Consider the following 15,064-nt stretch of genomic DNA (forward strand, 5'->3'; position numbering starts at 1 on the left):
AAAATTACAAATGACCATGGTTATTTTACTTACCAAAGAATGCAGACTTGGATCAGACAGGAATTATTTTAGATTTTATTCCGAATAAACAATTACATCTGTGTTGTTTCATATTATTTCAATGCAAAATTATTTTATCATACAATAAAAAAACGTACATAGCAGTAAACCAGAGGGCTATTGTTACAAATACAGAAAGATGAGTCCTTTTTATTAGTGCAATTCTATCAGTTGCCACAGTGGGGAGCCCATCTCGGGATAATAATCACAACAACGTTTCTCTGTTGATCACTCACATAGAATGCAGCTGTGTTCGAGTCAAGTTTAGAAAATGTCTAGAACGAAGCAGGTACTGTCATTATCTCCATTTGACTTGTCACATTGTCTATAAACTCTGCGAGAGGTAGGCTGGGCTATCACAGCCTAGTTTGAGGATAATGCATGCCAGTGATGCTGTAACCAGTATGGGGATTCAACATAGGAATGGAATAGGGATAGGAGTAGCGAGCAGGCTCATAAGGGGAAGCATTGGTGTGTCCCGTTGGGGCATGACGGTACATAGGGTTGATCTGGGACTGAGGCAGTCTGTTGGTGGATAGAAAGAATGGGTGTACAGGTGGCTTCTGTCCAGAGTCTCCCCTTGTCCTGTCATAGGCTGGGACGAGGTAGGACACTGGTATGCTGACATTAGAGTGGAATACAGGTTGTTGCGTTGGAAGTGGCTTTGGCAACATTGTCGTGGACTTCTCCTTTTTCTCTGTCTGATAATGTCGAGGGACCATATGTAGTTTCTTAGTATAGATCAGATCATTATCATGTAACATGGGCCTATTTGGGTTCTGATGGAATGTGTAACCTGGTCGAAAGGGTATAGGCCGCAAAGGCTCCATAGATTTGGGATAAACTTTAGTGAAACTGGAGGTGGATGGAACCAAGCAAGACCTAACAGTATACGTGCAGGACGTTGGTGGGGATATTTGGTGAGCTGGACGTCTGTTACTCCCATTGCAGACAGGGCTCCATACAGAGTTTTTAATCTGACCTTTGATAGAAACTGTGTCACCCAGTAGAGGGCTGACCTGAGGGAAATCTCTTTGTCCTCCAGGGAAGCCAACATATTTCTTGACATCAGGGCTGCAGCTCTGAGGCTTGTGGACCCCACTGCAGGCAGATATTGGGTTGCTGGAAAAAGGAAGAGGTACTTCTGGTTTTGGAACTGGGGGCCTCTCTTCAGTTAGTGCTGGACAGTCCTCAGAGGAGATGGAGTAGGGGGATGGGCTACGGGAAGAGGAGGACGACGGAGGGAGAGGAGAGCCCTCCGAGGTAGTGCGTGTCCGGCTAGAACGGACCAGCCCTGGGGACTGGGAGCAGTGGATCACAGAGGGCCTGCCCTTACGGTCCTCCTGTTTGGGGCTCTGACAGTCCTGGGACTGACTCAGGCTGGCCTGGGCCATACGCTTCTTCTTCTCCAGAGGGGAGATTATGTCTGAAGCAGAAGACTGGACCTGACCTGGCTGGGATAGGGAGTACGCAGAGGAAGAGAGGTCGTCACTGACGGTAGTCTCATTGTTTGGTGGAGGACGGTCTGGGTGGAGCCTTTCAGATGGAGTGGTCCATGGAGACGATGGAGTAGAGTGTAGCTGGCCCTGAAATAATACAACATGGAGAGTTCACTTCCAGTCGTACAGTTTGGGGTACAGTAACTGTATGACAATCATAGGCTGGAGTAATAGAAAACAGCCAGTGAGTTTTATGACAATAGTCACAAACAGGTGAAAAGTGAAGTACCTCAGAGTCCGTCTCCTTTTCCAGATGGGGCCTCTTCCTCTTGCCCTCAGACTTGCTTCCCTCAGGGCTCCTCTTGTACTGTTTGCGTGGTTTGCTTGGAGGCAGAGGTTTGTCCTCCTCTCCCCTCAACTGTCTCTCAAAGGGTAAAACAAGCCTGCATTGAAGACAAAAGAAATTACACAATGAAAACAAGCAGAGATGGAGTGAGTTGAAGACAGATTATCTGGAGCAGTGTTCACCTCTCATAGTGTCTGCGGGTACAGGTAGCAGCGCTGGTGCTGCCTGGGCTGCCCCCCAGCTCATCATACACATTCTTCCACAGCCGTCGTGCTGTCACCTGTTGGAAAACACACCATAGTGAGCAAACACACCCCTCTAAATCCCTCATCCAGAACCATTATGCATTAATTTGAGGTAAAGTATACGACTGTCTAATCTGTCTTTTTATATTAAGAATATATGGAGGGGGCCTCCCGAGTGGCGCAGCGGTCTAAGGCACTGCATTGCTAGAGGCGTCACCACAACCCGGGTCGGCAGGGATGTACTTGTCCCATCGTGCTCTAGTGACTCCTTGTGGCGGGCCGGGCGCATGCATGCTGACTTCAGTTGTCAGTTGTACGGTGTTTCCTCCGACACATTGGTGCGGCTGGCTTCCGGGTTAAGCGAGCAGTGTATCAAGAAGCAATGCGGCTTGGAAGGGTTGTGTTTCTGAGGACGCACGGCTCTTGACCGTCGCCTCTCCTGAGTCCGTACGGGAGTTGCAGCGATGGGACAAGACTAACTACCAATTGGATATCACATAATTGGGGAGAAAATGGGGAAATAAGTACCACAAAAAAAAGAATAGATTATATGGAGGGAGATGATTGGCCCATTACTAAAATAGAGAACAACGTCTTACTATAGGCTAAGCTCCTGTGAACTGAATTGGCATTTCATAGAAACCCTTCCTCTCTCAGCGCATTGAGCATGTACACATGCCACAGAGTGGAAACTTCATTCAGCAGACAGTGTGGACTCTGCTCTTAATGTGGTGGGTATGGTCATGTTTACATCCTGTCAACTAAAGATAATGTTCCACACAAGAACCTAAGCTGCATGGTGTCTTTCGCAACATAAAAAATGTGAGTAGCTGCCACTGCCATGTCTGTGTGATCAACAACTAGGTCAAGTGTAAAAAATATACAACTGTACGATATGGGTGTACTCACAGAGTCGTAACTGTACGATATGGGTGTACTCACAGAGTCGTAACTGCCAAGCTTCTCAACAGTTTTGTAGATTTTCCACAGGTTAACTGTGAGCAGAAACCATATGCATGTGAACATTAGGGGACATTGCACAGTTCTATAATTACTATTATATTGTATCATTCCCTATGAATTGTCTTAAAACACATGCATTTACAAACTACCCCAAAGATGAAGGTGATCTGGGGAGCAGGGAAAACGTATCTATGCAATAGAGATTGAGTAATAAAGCTACGGCTAAATCCTTTGAACATGGACTCACTCTGCTTAAAGCCCAGGTGTGGTATCCTCTCTATGGGTGTGCCTCTGTCCTTCATGAAACAGTGCAAATTGGCTATGAAGGACCTCTCCTCTGTCTCCATTGGGCTAGACCTGGGAGGCTCCTCACATTCACTGGCTGAGTCAGAAATCTCCATCGCTGCAGAATTCTACGGTAGAGACCATCAGATAGATGTAAATCCAAATTATATGGATGCATACTATTACTGAACATATAAGTCTTCAAAACAGAACTGCAAGAAGAAAATAAACTAATCATACATTAGGAAACTTTTTTTTATTTTTATGATCTCAATGTCTTTTCTTGGACAACTAGAATTTCAAGTGAAACATTCAGAACATGACAGAGTTGGCTTCACCACTTTCAATAAGTAACCATACATCCTGTATAAAGGGAAACCAACAGACATATGGGGTTTTCGGTCTAGACCTGATTATCAGCCTGGTGACAAGGATGTCTAGTTGAAGAATAAATCTGAAGATATCGAGCTCTATATACCGTATGAAAAGGTCTCTTTCCCACCAAAGCCTTTACTCACAGGCCCTTTGTTATACATTTATTTTCCATTGACATGAAAGTGACCGTCATGAATGTAATTTAGAAATGACAAAAGACTGAGTAGCCTAGCAAGTAGTTCACATGATTAGAATATGTTCCATGAGAATGCAACAAGAGTGAGGTTAAAATTAAATTGCAATTATCTGTTTGAAATGATCAGTAGAGCTCTTGGTCCAGTAGTTTTCAGAGGCATATTTCAGGATTTGATTATTATGTTGAACTTGGAGCTTACTCTGTAAGAACGTTGTTTAAGAAAACACAAATCAAACAAACAAGTAGAAAAGGGAAAAGTCACAAAATGCGGTGAATACCAAATGAGAAATGAAACGGTAGAGGCATGCAGAAATTAAGCCCTGAACAGATTACTGCCCTTACATTCAATGCATTCATTTGGATGAGAAGTGTCTATGATACTTCAAACCGGTCAAACTGACACTAAAATGACCAAAGTATAGGAAGCTGATATTCACAAAACTGCAGACACCGTGTCATCATAATTTGTACTATAAATATTTGAAAAGTAAAACTATTATTTTTGGCAAAATTCACAAAGGGACAATGTTTGATTATATCAGTTTTGTGCACAAGCATACAGGTTGAATTTGCACAGAGCTATGGACTGATATTGTAATAACAAATATCAAACTTCTACACTTTCTGCTCTCAAATGAGAGCAGAAAATGAAATACTGTATGTCAATACAATATCCCAATCCAAATGACTGAATACAGAGACTATTTTGTTTCTGTGGCGTATGCTGAGCTGTAGGCAACTGTCAAGCAGAGTTTCAAATTGAATCAGGTTCCTCTCTGTGGTTACTGGTTCCGAGAAGCAGGACCCAGTGGTGAGTAATAGTGAAGATGTGGGCCCCTATTTGGGATAGCCCTGACTGACTCACAGCTCTATACAGCTGTCCCATAGACACAGTTCCCAGCTATAGCACCCTATCTTTTATCAATGGGCCTCCTCCAGCACCATGCAATGTTCTCTCGCTTTCGTCTTCTTCCTGCCTTGACTGGCCAGCTGCTACTCTCTCGCCAGCTCTCTCTCTCTCTTTTGCTATGGATACATTTCCATGACTTACGTTAGGTAGTAGGTTATTTTCAAAGTCATTTTAGGACAAGTGCTTTACAAATTTGTAGAATAATCATTCCACACACAGCCATCTTCACATCTAATCAAGGAGATGAAAGATACAATGCACAGTTCTTATGAACAAAGCAAAAGCATGTATGACTGGAATATGGATTAGTCATAGAGGGCAACATATTTCCAGAAAAGCAGAAATAGTATTTTTCTGAAAACTTAATCCATGTGTTGCATATGACTACTGAACAATGTGATGAAACCCTTTTTACAGTAAGCAGTACATATTAGAAGATAAGCCTACTGCTTTATTTGTATACTATACTGAATAAACGTATTCATGGCTGGACCACAAAACAGAGAGATGTCAGTCAGCTCTACGCGACATAGGTTTCATACAGGAAACGACTGCAGTCCGAGTCATAAAGCCCACCATACAATATTCATCATAGTTAACCACACAAAAATAAGGCATGAATATCGTTGTGAAAGAGTGTCAGTAAACAGCATCTAAATTTCCACCACATTCACATTTTGGAAAAGGGCATAGGAAATGTTGTCGTCAATGTGTCGATAAGACTCTCACTATGATTGTTGGTGGCGTGCCGGGTTGATGCTATCGACAGGCCACTTGTCACCACAGAAACCACTGGGCTTTCATCTCACAGCAATGTCTTGGAAATTTGATGCATCTCTGCACTAACTTTTATTTTCTCATCTTCAATTACCAGAACTGTGTCTAGTGGAACTCCAGTTTCTGTTTGTGTAGATAGTGCAAATAGAGAGAAATGTATATTATTTCACGCTCTATGAGACACGGCCTACTTACTATAACATTAAATAATCACTTTGCTGATTACTGATCTGAGAAATAAGATAAAACGATCAGATGTGATATTGCATGGCGTCACTTCCCAATGGGTACAAACGTCAATTCAACATCTATTCCACGTTGGTTCGATGTAATTTCATTAAAATGACCTGGAAACAATGTTTATTCAACCAGTGTGTGCCCAGGGGGTTAGTAATATTATTTCATATGATGAGGATTTTTTGAGAAGTGTATGCAACAATGAACATGTGCAAAGGGTAAACATAGAAATACACTCTTCAATAACAACAACTTCAATTAAATGTGTTATTTGTATAATGTAACTCATTCCCTTTTCCTTATAGTTCTGTTATCATATTGTATGCCCACACATGAAGTCAGACATATCAGAGACATGTAAAGAATGTGACTTAAGGTTACATGTGGTTTTGTTCTTTTACAACTTACTGTATGTAATGAAGAAACACACAATTCTTCTACGAAAATGAATCCCTTTATAGGAGCCTAATACTTGACATGCTAATTTGACGTTTGAAGAAATAGAGAACTGAAAGCAGGGGGAAATGAAACACACAACACAAGAAATGAAGAATGTAAACATACTGGAAGTGAATGTGTTCTTGCAGACGCACATCAAAATTGAACTCTCTCTTTCCAATGTGGATGTAAATTCTAAATTCATGCAGAAAAAGACAGCCAAGTGTCTCAAGCTGCCTGGAGACAATATGAGTCAAAAATGACCTGTCCTATCTTACCTGGTTCAGTGTCCCCTCCACACCTCTGCCCTCCTCCATGACTGGTCTCTGACTGGTGTCTTGCCCCCCTTCAGAATCAAATACTGCCACAAGGCACAGAGAAAAGACAGTGACAACTAGGCCAGAGCACACACCCTCCACTCCATATGGTCAATTTGTTTACCATAAGCAAAGAATGGTGTATGTCCCATGCATTTAATCCAGAACAAGATGCAATGATCCCTACCTATGTGAAAAGCTGATGCCTTGGTTCACCTATGATTGCATTTCCAGTCCTGTGCTAACAGCAAGAACAAGTATACGTGTGATCTATCACTGAATATTCTGTAAGCTAACACACACTCCAGTAACAACGAAAGAAAACGCAGTTTTAATATAAAGCCACATGGTTACAACACCACTTCCTGCTTATGAGTCTAACCGCAGTTATGTGGTACCCTGCCTGATATGAAAGCATTACAACATGTGAATGAAAATGCAAAATGTAATGTAAAAGGCAGTTTTATTTTCAGTATTTAATTTGCATACTTTGATAATCAAATGATCATCCATCAAACCCCCCCCCCCCCCCCCCCCCCCCCCCCCAAACACACATAATTTTCAGGCATAACATGTTAAGTGCCTGAGAATAGCCTTAGTACTGATACAAATTTAAAAGAGACTTAAAGGCTGAAGTTGAAAGCGAATGGATCCATGTACAGCCATGACAACTGAAAGTCAAATGTATTTGTCATTGAACACCCACATTCTAACCTTTTAACATTATATTCTTCCTCAAGGAGAGTAGCAGTCTCTTCAATAGCCCACCAAACATAATTGATATCACTTGTCTGCAAACCCAATATATAATTTTCTTTCGAAATCAGCTTGAATCATGCTTTCCATAGAACTTTGAGACCTTGGTTATATCTGAATTTGTCAAAATTTTGTTGACATAGCCTTGTTCTTTTCAATGTTCTCTACCTATATAGTACTCTAAATACCCAAATTCATGTTGTTATTTTCAAAATAATACAAGATAAAAATTGCTGACACCATTCAAACCAATGAGGGTTCAGAACTTTAAAGCCAATTATCTCAGAACAATCTTTTTGCAAATAGAAATGTATATTCCCAAGCTCTCGACTTCCCTATTTCATTTGTTCAAATATGTACATTCGTCAATGTACAAAGGACATTTTTGGAAGGAAAAGGGATGTCATTGTGGCAGAGTAAATTGTTATTGTGTACACAGTAAATTGAAGTACTTAGTATATCTCATGCACATTAATCTACAGTTTATACTAACCTGCTTAAAGCTAGAATCCTTAATTGAAACAATAACAGTGGTCACTCCATCTACGTTTTGGTAAAAAGCTGTGGGATGGCCTTGGAGAAATATAGCCACTCAAATTCATAAGCAGAGCTATGGATGCAAGGACTGACATCCATGATATCAACCTTAGTTTTAATCATGTTTTGAGGCTATACAGAGTGAGTTTATATTTACATTGTTTACAAATATTGGGGCATAACTTGAATTTTGGGTTCTGATTCTGATGTGGTGGAAAGGTTGAACTAAGATCATGAGCAATTTAGAAGTTTATACTCTTCAAGAATCAATGGGTATATATAATTAATGTATATGCCCAAAAATGGTGTAGCAACTAAGGATTCCAGCTTTAAGTCATGATACATTGCAATTGACCAGTGTTCCAGTTTTATCAGCCCATCAGTTATTTAATTACTTACTCTCTCCAAGCCAGTAATTAGGAATGCTCCTTATATTTCTATATTGGCTTGAAATATGTATGTCAAGTGTTTCTGCTTAGTGACGAATTAAAGTACAAGTCAAAAGTTTGGACACACCTAATCATTCAAGGGCTTGTCTTTATTTGTACTATTTTCTACATTGTAGAATAATAGTGAAGACATCAAAACTATGAAAAAACACATGGGGGAAAAAAAGTGATAAACAAATAAAACAATATTTTATATTTGAGATTCTTCAAAGTAGCCACCCTTTGCCTTGATGACAGCTTTACACACTTTTGGCATTCTCTCAACTAGCTTCACCTGGAATGCTTTTCCAACGGTCTTGAAGGAGTTCCCACATATGCAGAGCACTTGTTGGCTGCTGTTCCTTCACTCTGAGGTCCAACTCATACCAAACCATCTCAATTGGGTTGAGGTCACGTGATTGTGGAGGCCAGGTCATCTGATGCAGCACCCCATCACTCTCCTTCTTAGTCAAATAGTCCTTACACAGCCTGGAGGTGTGTTGAGATATTGTCCTGGTGAGAGAAAAAAATGATAGCCCCACTAAGCTCAAACCAGATGGGATGGCATATTGCTGCAGAATGCTGTGGTAGCCATGCTGGTTAAGTGTGCCTTGAATTCTAAATAAATCACTGACAGTGTCACCAGAAAAGCACCACCACACCTCCTCCTCCATGCTTCACGGTGGGAACCACACATGCAGAGATCATCCGCCCACCTACTCTGCATCCCACAATGACACGACGGTTGAGACCAAAAATCTCAAATGTAGACTCATCAGACTAAAGAACAGATTTCCACCGGTCTAATGTCCATTGCTCGTGTTTCTTGCCCCAAGTAAGTCTCTTATTCTTATTGGTGTCCTTTAGTAGTGGTTTCTTTGCAGCAATTGGACCCTGAAGGCCTGATTCACGCAGTCTCCTCTGAACAGTTGATGTTGAGATGTGTCTGTTACTTGAACTCTGTGAAGCATTTATTTAGGCTGCAATCTGAGGTGCAGTTAACTCTAACGAACTCTGCAGCAGAGGTAACTTTGGGTCTTCCTTCCTGTGGTGGTCCTCATGAGAGCCAATTTCATCATAGCGCTTAATGGTTTTTGTGACTGCACTTGAAGAAACATTCAAAGTTCTTGAAATGTTCCGGATTGACTGACCATCATGTCTTAAAGTAATGATGGACTGTCATTTCTCCTTGCTTATTTGAGCTGTTCTTGCCATAAATGGACTTGGTCTTTACCAAATAGGGCTATCTTCTGTATACCACCCATACCTTGTCACAACACAACTGATTGGCTCAAACGCATTAAGGAGGAAAGAAATTCCACAAATTAACAAGGCACACCTGTTAATTGAAATGCATTCCAGGTGACTACCTCATGAAGCTGGTTGAGGGTATGCCAAGAGTGTGCAAAGGGTGGCTACTTTGAAGAATCTCAAATATAAAATTTGTTTAACGCTTTTTTGGTTACTACATGATTCCATGTGTTATTTCATAGTTTAGATTTGTATTTTTAAAAACTAGGCAAGTCAGTTAAGAACAAATTCTTATTTACAATTGACGGTCAACACCGACCAAACCCGGACAACGCTGGGCCAATTGTGCGCTGCCCTATGGGACTCCCAATCACGGCCAATTGTGATACAGCCTGGATTCGAACCAGGGTGTCTGTAGTGTCGCCTCAAGCGCTGAGATGCAGTGTTTTAGACCGCTGCGCCACTCGGGAACAAAGACGGCCCACCAAAGAGGTCTTCACTATTATTCTACCACATAGAAAATAGTACAAATAAAGAAAACCCCTTGAATGAGTAGGTCTGTCCAAACTTTTGACTGGTACTGTAAATATTTTAAGTTTTATAACATTTATTTAAAATACAAATAACATTAAGAATCGTACCCTTTGCATGGAAAACGATGTCATGTTTATATGTATATGTATGTTTTTATGCCTCTATTAAAAACAATAGCCTACCCAATGTAAGTGCCATTTCACAACTTCCCATCACAGTTTATTTCGTATAATGAAAACATAAATGTGTGATCGAGGTTACAAAAAACAGCAGGCTGTTGTCTAACTGCAAACGTTGAAATAAATGATTAAACAGTGCCACAATTTGCAGCCTACGTCACCATTATAACTAAGTGTGTGCTTTTGACAAGACATGTTGATTACTCTCCAGCTAAAATAATAAAAGCTGATGCTGCTTAACATGATTAATAAACTTCCAAAATGTTAAGAAAAACAACTTACCCATTTGCAAAATAATCCCTTGACTCGCGACTTGAAGAAGGTTTACTTTGTTTCAGCACCACTTTACTGAAGAAGCTTCTCTAATTTAGCACACCTCGAAATAAGACGTTGTCAATGGATTATTATTGGTTGATCATGTCTACAATACAGCAAGTGAGTCTGGGAGTTGAAGTTTTTGACTCTGGGAATTACAGCTCTCTGAACACCCAGTAGTAGTCTCAAGGCACATTGAATCAGTTTTAATAATTGTTTACTTTCATGTAGCCTTTCTCAAATGTATGACCTGAGGCTATTTGTAATGAGTTCACTAGACTAGGCTACAAAGATGTAAAAACAAAAACGAATTATATATTTGATCTTTATATAAGTGCACACGTTGAACTAATAGCAATAGAAACATCTTGTCTGGATAGTCATCAAAATATGATTATCTGACATTCTGATCTTTTCAACAAAACCACACATTTGCATTTCATCCATGGGAATAATTTAGCCAATCATAATCTATACATAAACTTTGAATTTGTAAAATAAGGATGTATTTAACAAAAACCTATCAAATCAAATGCAACTGTCAATATTGGTGCAGCAAACTATTTTATCCAGCTTTGCTTTAGAAGTTTCAAAAGTCAGTGAAATTCTTCCACTTGTTGCAGATAGAGTATGACATTTAGATATATGTTTAACCTTTAAATGTCAAAATAACAAAACTATCAGTTGGCTGGCCGGATCTCAGAGGGATTTTTTTTTAAAAGACAAAACACCCGTTTCACTGCTGTTTGAAATAAGGATTGGTGAAATAGAATTACATTTGATATACTAATGACTTGGGCAGGTGTTGAGCAATTTCACAGAACTTACAGTTTGTCACATGCATTGGTTAAAAACGTCATAACTATATTACTGTTCTTCTTGGTTCGTGCAATTGTGATATTGATATGAGTTGATAAAATATTTAATTTGACTCAGATTGTGATCACAACTTGAATTCACAATTTACTTGTATTAAGCTGATGAAAACATGCACTTTTAGCTCGATGTAAAAGTGGTTGTTAGATCAGGAATATATACTGAACAAAAATATAAACGCAACTATCTTACTGAGTGACAGTTCATATAAGGAAATCAGTCAATTGAAATAAATTAATTAGGCCCTAGTCTATGGATATCACATGACTGGGAATAGATATACACATTTGTTGGTCAGATACCTTTAAAAAAAAGGTAGGGGCGTGGATCAGAAAAGCAGTCAGTATCTGGTGTGACCAACATTTGCCTCGACACATCTCCTTCGCATAGAGTTGATCAGGCTTTTGATTGCGGCCTGTGAAATGTTGTCCCACTCCTCTTCAATGGCTGTGAGAAGTTGGTTTATATTGGCAGGAACTGGAACACGCGGTCATAAACGTCAATCCAGAGTATCCCAAACATGCTCAATGGGTGACATGTCTGGTGAGTATGCAAGTCATGACATTACTGGGACATTTTCAGCTTCCAGGAATTATATACAGATCTTTTTGACATGAAACATTTGCTGAAACATGAGGTGATGGCGGCAGATGAATGACCTAACGGGTCTCAGGAACTCATCACGGTATCTCTGTACATTCAAATAGCCATCGATAAAATGCAATTGTGTTCATTGTCGATACCATAACCCCACCACCACCATGGGGCACTCTGTTCTCAACGTTGACGTCAGCGAACCCCTAGCCCAAACCACGCCATGCACGTGGACTGCGGTTGTGAGGCCGGTTGGATGTACTGCCAAATTCTCTAAAACGACGTTGGAGGAGGCATATTGTAAAGAAATGAACATAAAATTATCTGGCAACAGCTCTGGTGGACATTCCTGCAGTCCACATGCCAAGTTCATGCTCCCTCAAAACTTGAGACATCTGTGGCATTGTGTTGTGTGACAAAACTGCACATTTTAGTGGCCTTTTATTGTCCCCAGCACAATGTGCACCTGTGTTATGTACATGCTGTTTAATAAGCTTCTTGATGTGCCACACCTGTCAGGTGGAGGGATTATCTTGGCAAAAGTGAAATGTTCACTAACAGGGATGTAAACAAATTTGTGCACAACATTTGAAAGAAATACACTTATTATTCATATGGAAAATGTCTGGGAACTTTTATTTCAGCTCATGAAAGACAGAACCAACACTTTACATGTTGCATTTATATTTTTGTTCAGTATACATTGGATCTCGGAGGGGGGTTCTGTTCACACTGAGTCATAGTGAATCTTTACAGAATGCAAAATAATTCTACAAACCACCAGATTAACTGTTTCTTTACAAAACATATACAAACATTGTATTTGTCAATCTATCCCTGAAATTGGAAACTTATGGAATTGTAATTCAAATAGGTATACGTAAAAATCTAAGATCTATAATTCATGACACCTATAAGTTAATACCAAGATAAACTGAGCATTGAGAATAGATGAGAAATGCGATGTAAAGAAAACCCCCTGCTATTCATCTCAGTCTTCCAGTGACAGAGGGGGTTGTGATGAGGTCAGCAGACTGTAAACTGAACCAGTTCAAAAGAAATGTTGTCATTCCAATCAGAACAGATTTGACTCACAATCCTGGGAACGTATCATCTAATGGCCTTCTAGTCACAGTTTGCATACTACCATTAGAAAACCACTATAGGCCTACATCTTTTCTATTTCTTTGTCTTTTTGTGACTTTGGGTTTCTTGTAAGTTTCAACCATTTTCAGTAACACAATTAAATTACTTTTTAAAAAGGGGACTATGGAAGGCTTTTAGGCATGTTTTTTAGTTGAGGGAAAATTAAGTGAGATCTTATCTTACAGGATGGGGAAATGTTAAATCTTGCTGTTCTTGTGAAACTGAAACAGAGGTAATAACAATAAAAATCCCCAGCCGTTACCTTTATGCTCTCATTCCAGGAAACTGCTTATAGAACACATCACAGCTGAGGTTCATGTACAGCGCATTCGGAAAGTATTCAGACCCCTTCACTTTTTCCACTTTGTTACGTTAGCTTTATTCTAAAATTTGTAAATATATGTATATATTTTTAAATACCTTATTTACATAAGTATTCAGACCCTTTGCTATGAGACTCGAAATTGAGCTCAGGTGCATCCTGTTTGATCATCCTTGAGCGGTTTCTACAACTTGATTGGAGTCCACCTGCGGTAAATTCAATTGATTGGAGATGATTTGGAAAGGCACCCACCTGTCTATACAAGGTCACATGGCAGAACAAAACCCACGAGTTCGAAGAAATTGTCCGTAGATCTCCAAGACAGGATTGGGTCGAGGCACGGATCTGGAGAAGGGTACCAAAAATGTCTGCAGCATTGAAGGTCCCCAAGAACACAGTGGCCTTGATTATTCTTAAATAGAAGAAGTTTGGAACCACCAAGACTCTTCCTAGAGCTGGCCACCCAGCTAAACTGAGCAATCGGGGGTGAAGGTTCTCGGTCAGGGAGTTCATCAAGAACTCGATGGTCACTGACTGAGCTCCAGAGTTCCTTTGTGGAGATGAGAGAACCACCCAGATGGACAACAATCTCTGTAGCACTCCACCAATTAGGCCTAGGTAGAGAGTGGTCAGTCAGAAGTCACTCCTTAGTAAAAGACATGACATCCCGCTTAGAGTTTGCCAAAAGGCACTTAAAGGACTGACCATGCCCAACAAGATTCTCTGATCTGATGAAACCAAGATTCAACTCTTTGGCCTGAACGCCAAGCGTCACATCTGGAGGAAACTTGGCAGCATCCCTACAGTGAAGCATGGTTGTGGCAACATTATGCTGTGGGGATGTTTTTCAGCGGCAGGGACTGGGAGACTAGTCAGGATTGAAGGAAAGATGAACAGAGCAAAGTACAGAGATCCTTGATGAAAACCTGCTCCAGAGTGCTCAGAACCTCAGACTGAGGCGAATGTTCAACTTCCAATAGCAAAACAACCCTTAGCACACAGCCAAGACAACGAAGGAGTGGCTTCGGGACAAGTCTCTGAATGTCCTTGAGTGGCCCAGTCGGAGCCTGGACTTGAACCCGATCGAACATCTCAGAAGAGACCTGACAATAGATGTGCAGCGACACTCCCCATCCAACCTGAGAGAGCTTGAGCGGATCTGCAGAGAAGAATGGGATAAAGTCCCCAAAGCTTGTAGCGTCATACCCAATAAGATTCAAGGCTGTAATTGCTGCCAAAGGTGCTTCAACAAAGTACAGAGTAAAGGGTCTGAATACTTAGCTAAATCTGTTTTTTCCCCAAAAATGTCTAAAAAGTTATTTGATTTGTCATTATGGGGTATTGTGTGTAGATTGAGGGGGGGGGGGGGGACAATTTGATCAATTTTAGAATAAGTCTAACGTAACAATGTGGAAAAAGTGAAAGGGGCTGAATACTCTCCAAATGCACTGTATGAGACAAAGGGGTACTCCTAACTGTGCCATCAATATCAAACAGTTACTGCTCCTTGAAAGTCTCCAAAGCTTTCACTCCAAACA

General features: G+C 40.5%; 1 protein-coding gene across 1 annotated transcript; it reads right to left on the reverse strand.

The window, feature by feature from the left end:
* Positions 1–52: 52 nt before the first annotated feature.
* LOC139412018 (AT-rich interactive domain-containing protein 5A-like) lies at positions 53–6,977 on the reverse strand. Its single transcript, XM_071158798.1, has 7 exons — positions 6,776–6,977; positions 6,550–6,632; positions 3,301–3,466; positions 3,033–3,085; positions 2,028–2,125; positions 1,789–1,942; positions 53–1,646 (listed from the first exon to the last, which is right to left on the reverse strand). The coding sequence occupies exons 2-7, from the start codon at positions 6,586–6,588 to the stop codon at positions 417–419; spliced, it is 1,740 nt and encodes a 579-aa protein (XP_071014899.1). The 5' UTR covers positions 6,589–6,632; positions 6,776–6,977; the 3' UTR covers positions 53–416.
* Between the last annotated feature and the right edge of the window lie 8,087 nt (positions 6,978–15,064).

Source organism: Oncorhynchus clarkii, chromosome 6, assembly GCF_045791955.1.
Source record: "Oncorhynchus clarkii lewisi isolate Uvic-CL-2024 chromosome 6, UVic_Ocla_1.0, whole genome shotgun sequence".
Taxonomy (NCBI): Eukaryota; Metazoa; Chordata; class Actinopteri; order Salmoniformes; family Salmonidae; genus Oncorhynchus; species Oncorhynchus clarkii.

Bases quoted from the DNA above. Each gene is read 5' to 3' on its own strand.
- LOC139412018 (XM_071158798.1), bottom strand. From the start codon at position 6,588: ATGGAGGAGGGCAGAGGTGTGGAGGGGACACTGAACCAG. The intron at 3,467-6,549 runs GTAAGATAGGAC...TCTCTACCGTAG, and splicing joins TGGAGGGGACACTGAACCAG to AATTCTGCAGCGATGGAGAT. The intron at 2,126-3,032 runs GTGAGTACACCC...GTTTTCCAACAG, and splicing joins AGCTTGGCAGTTACGACTCT to GTGACAGCACGACGGCTGTG.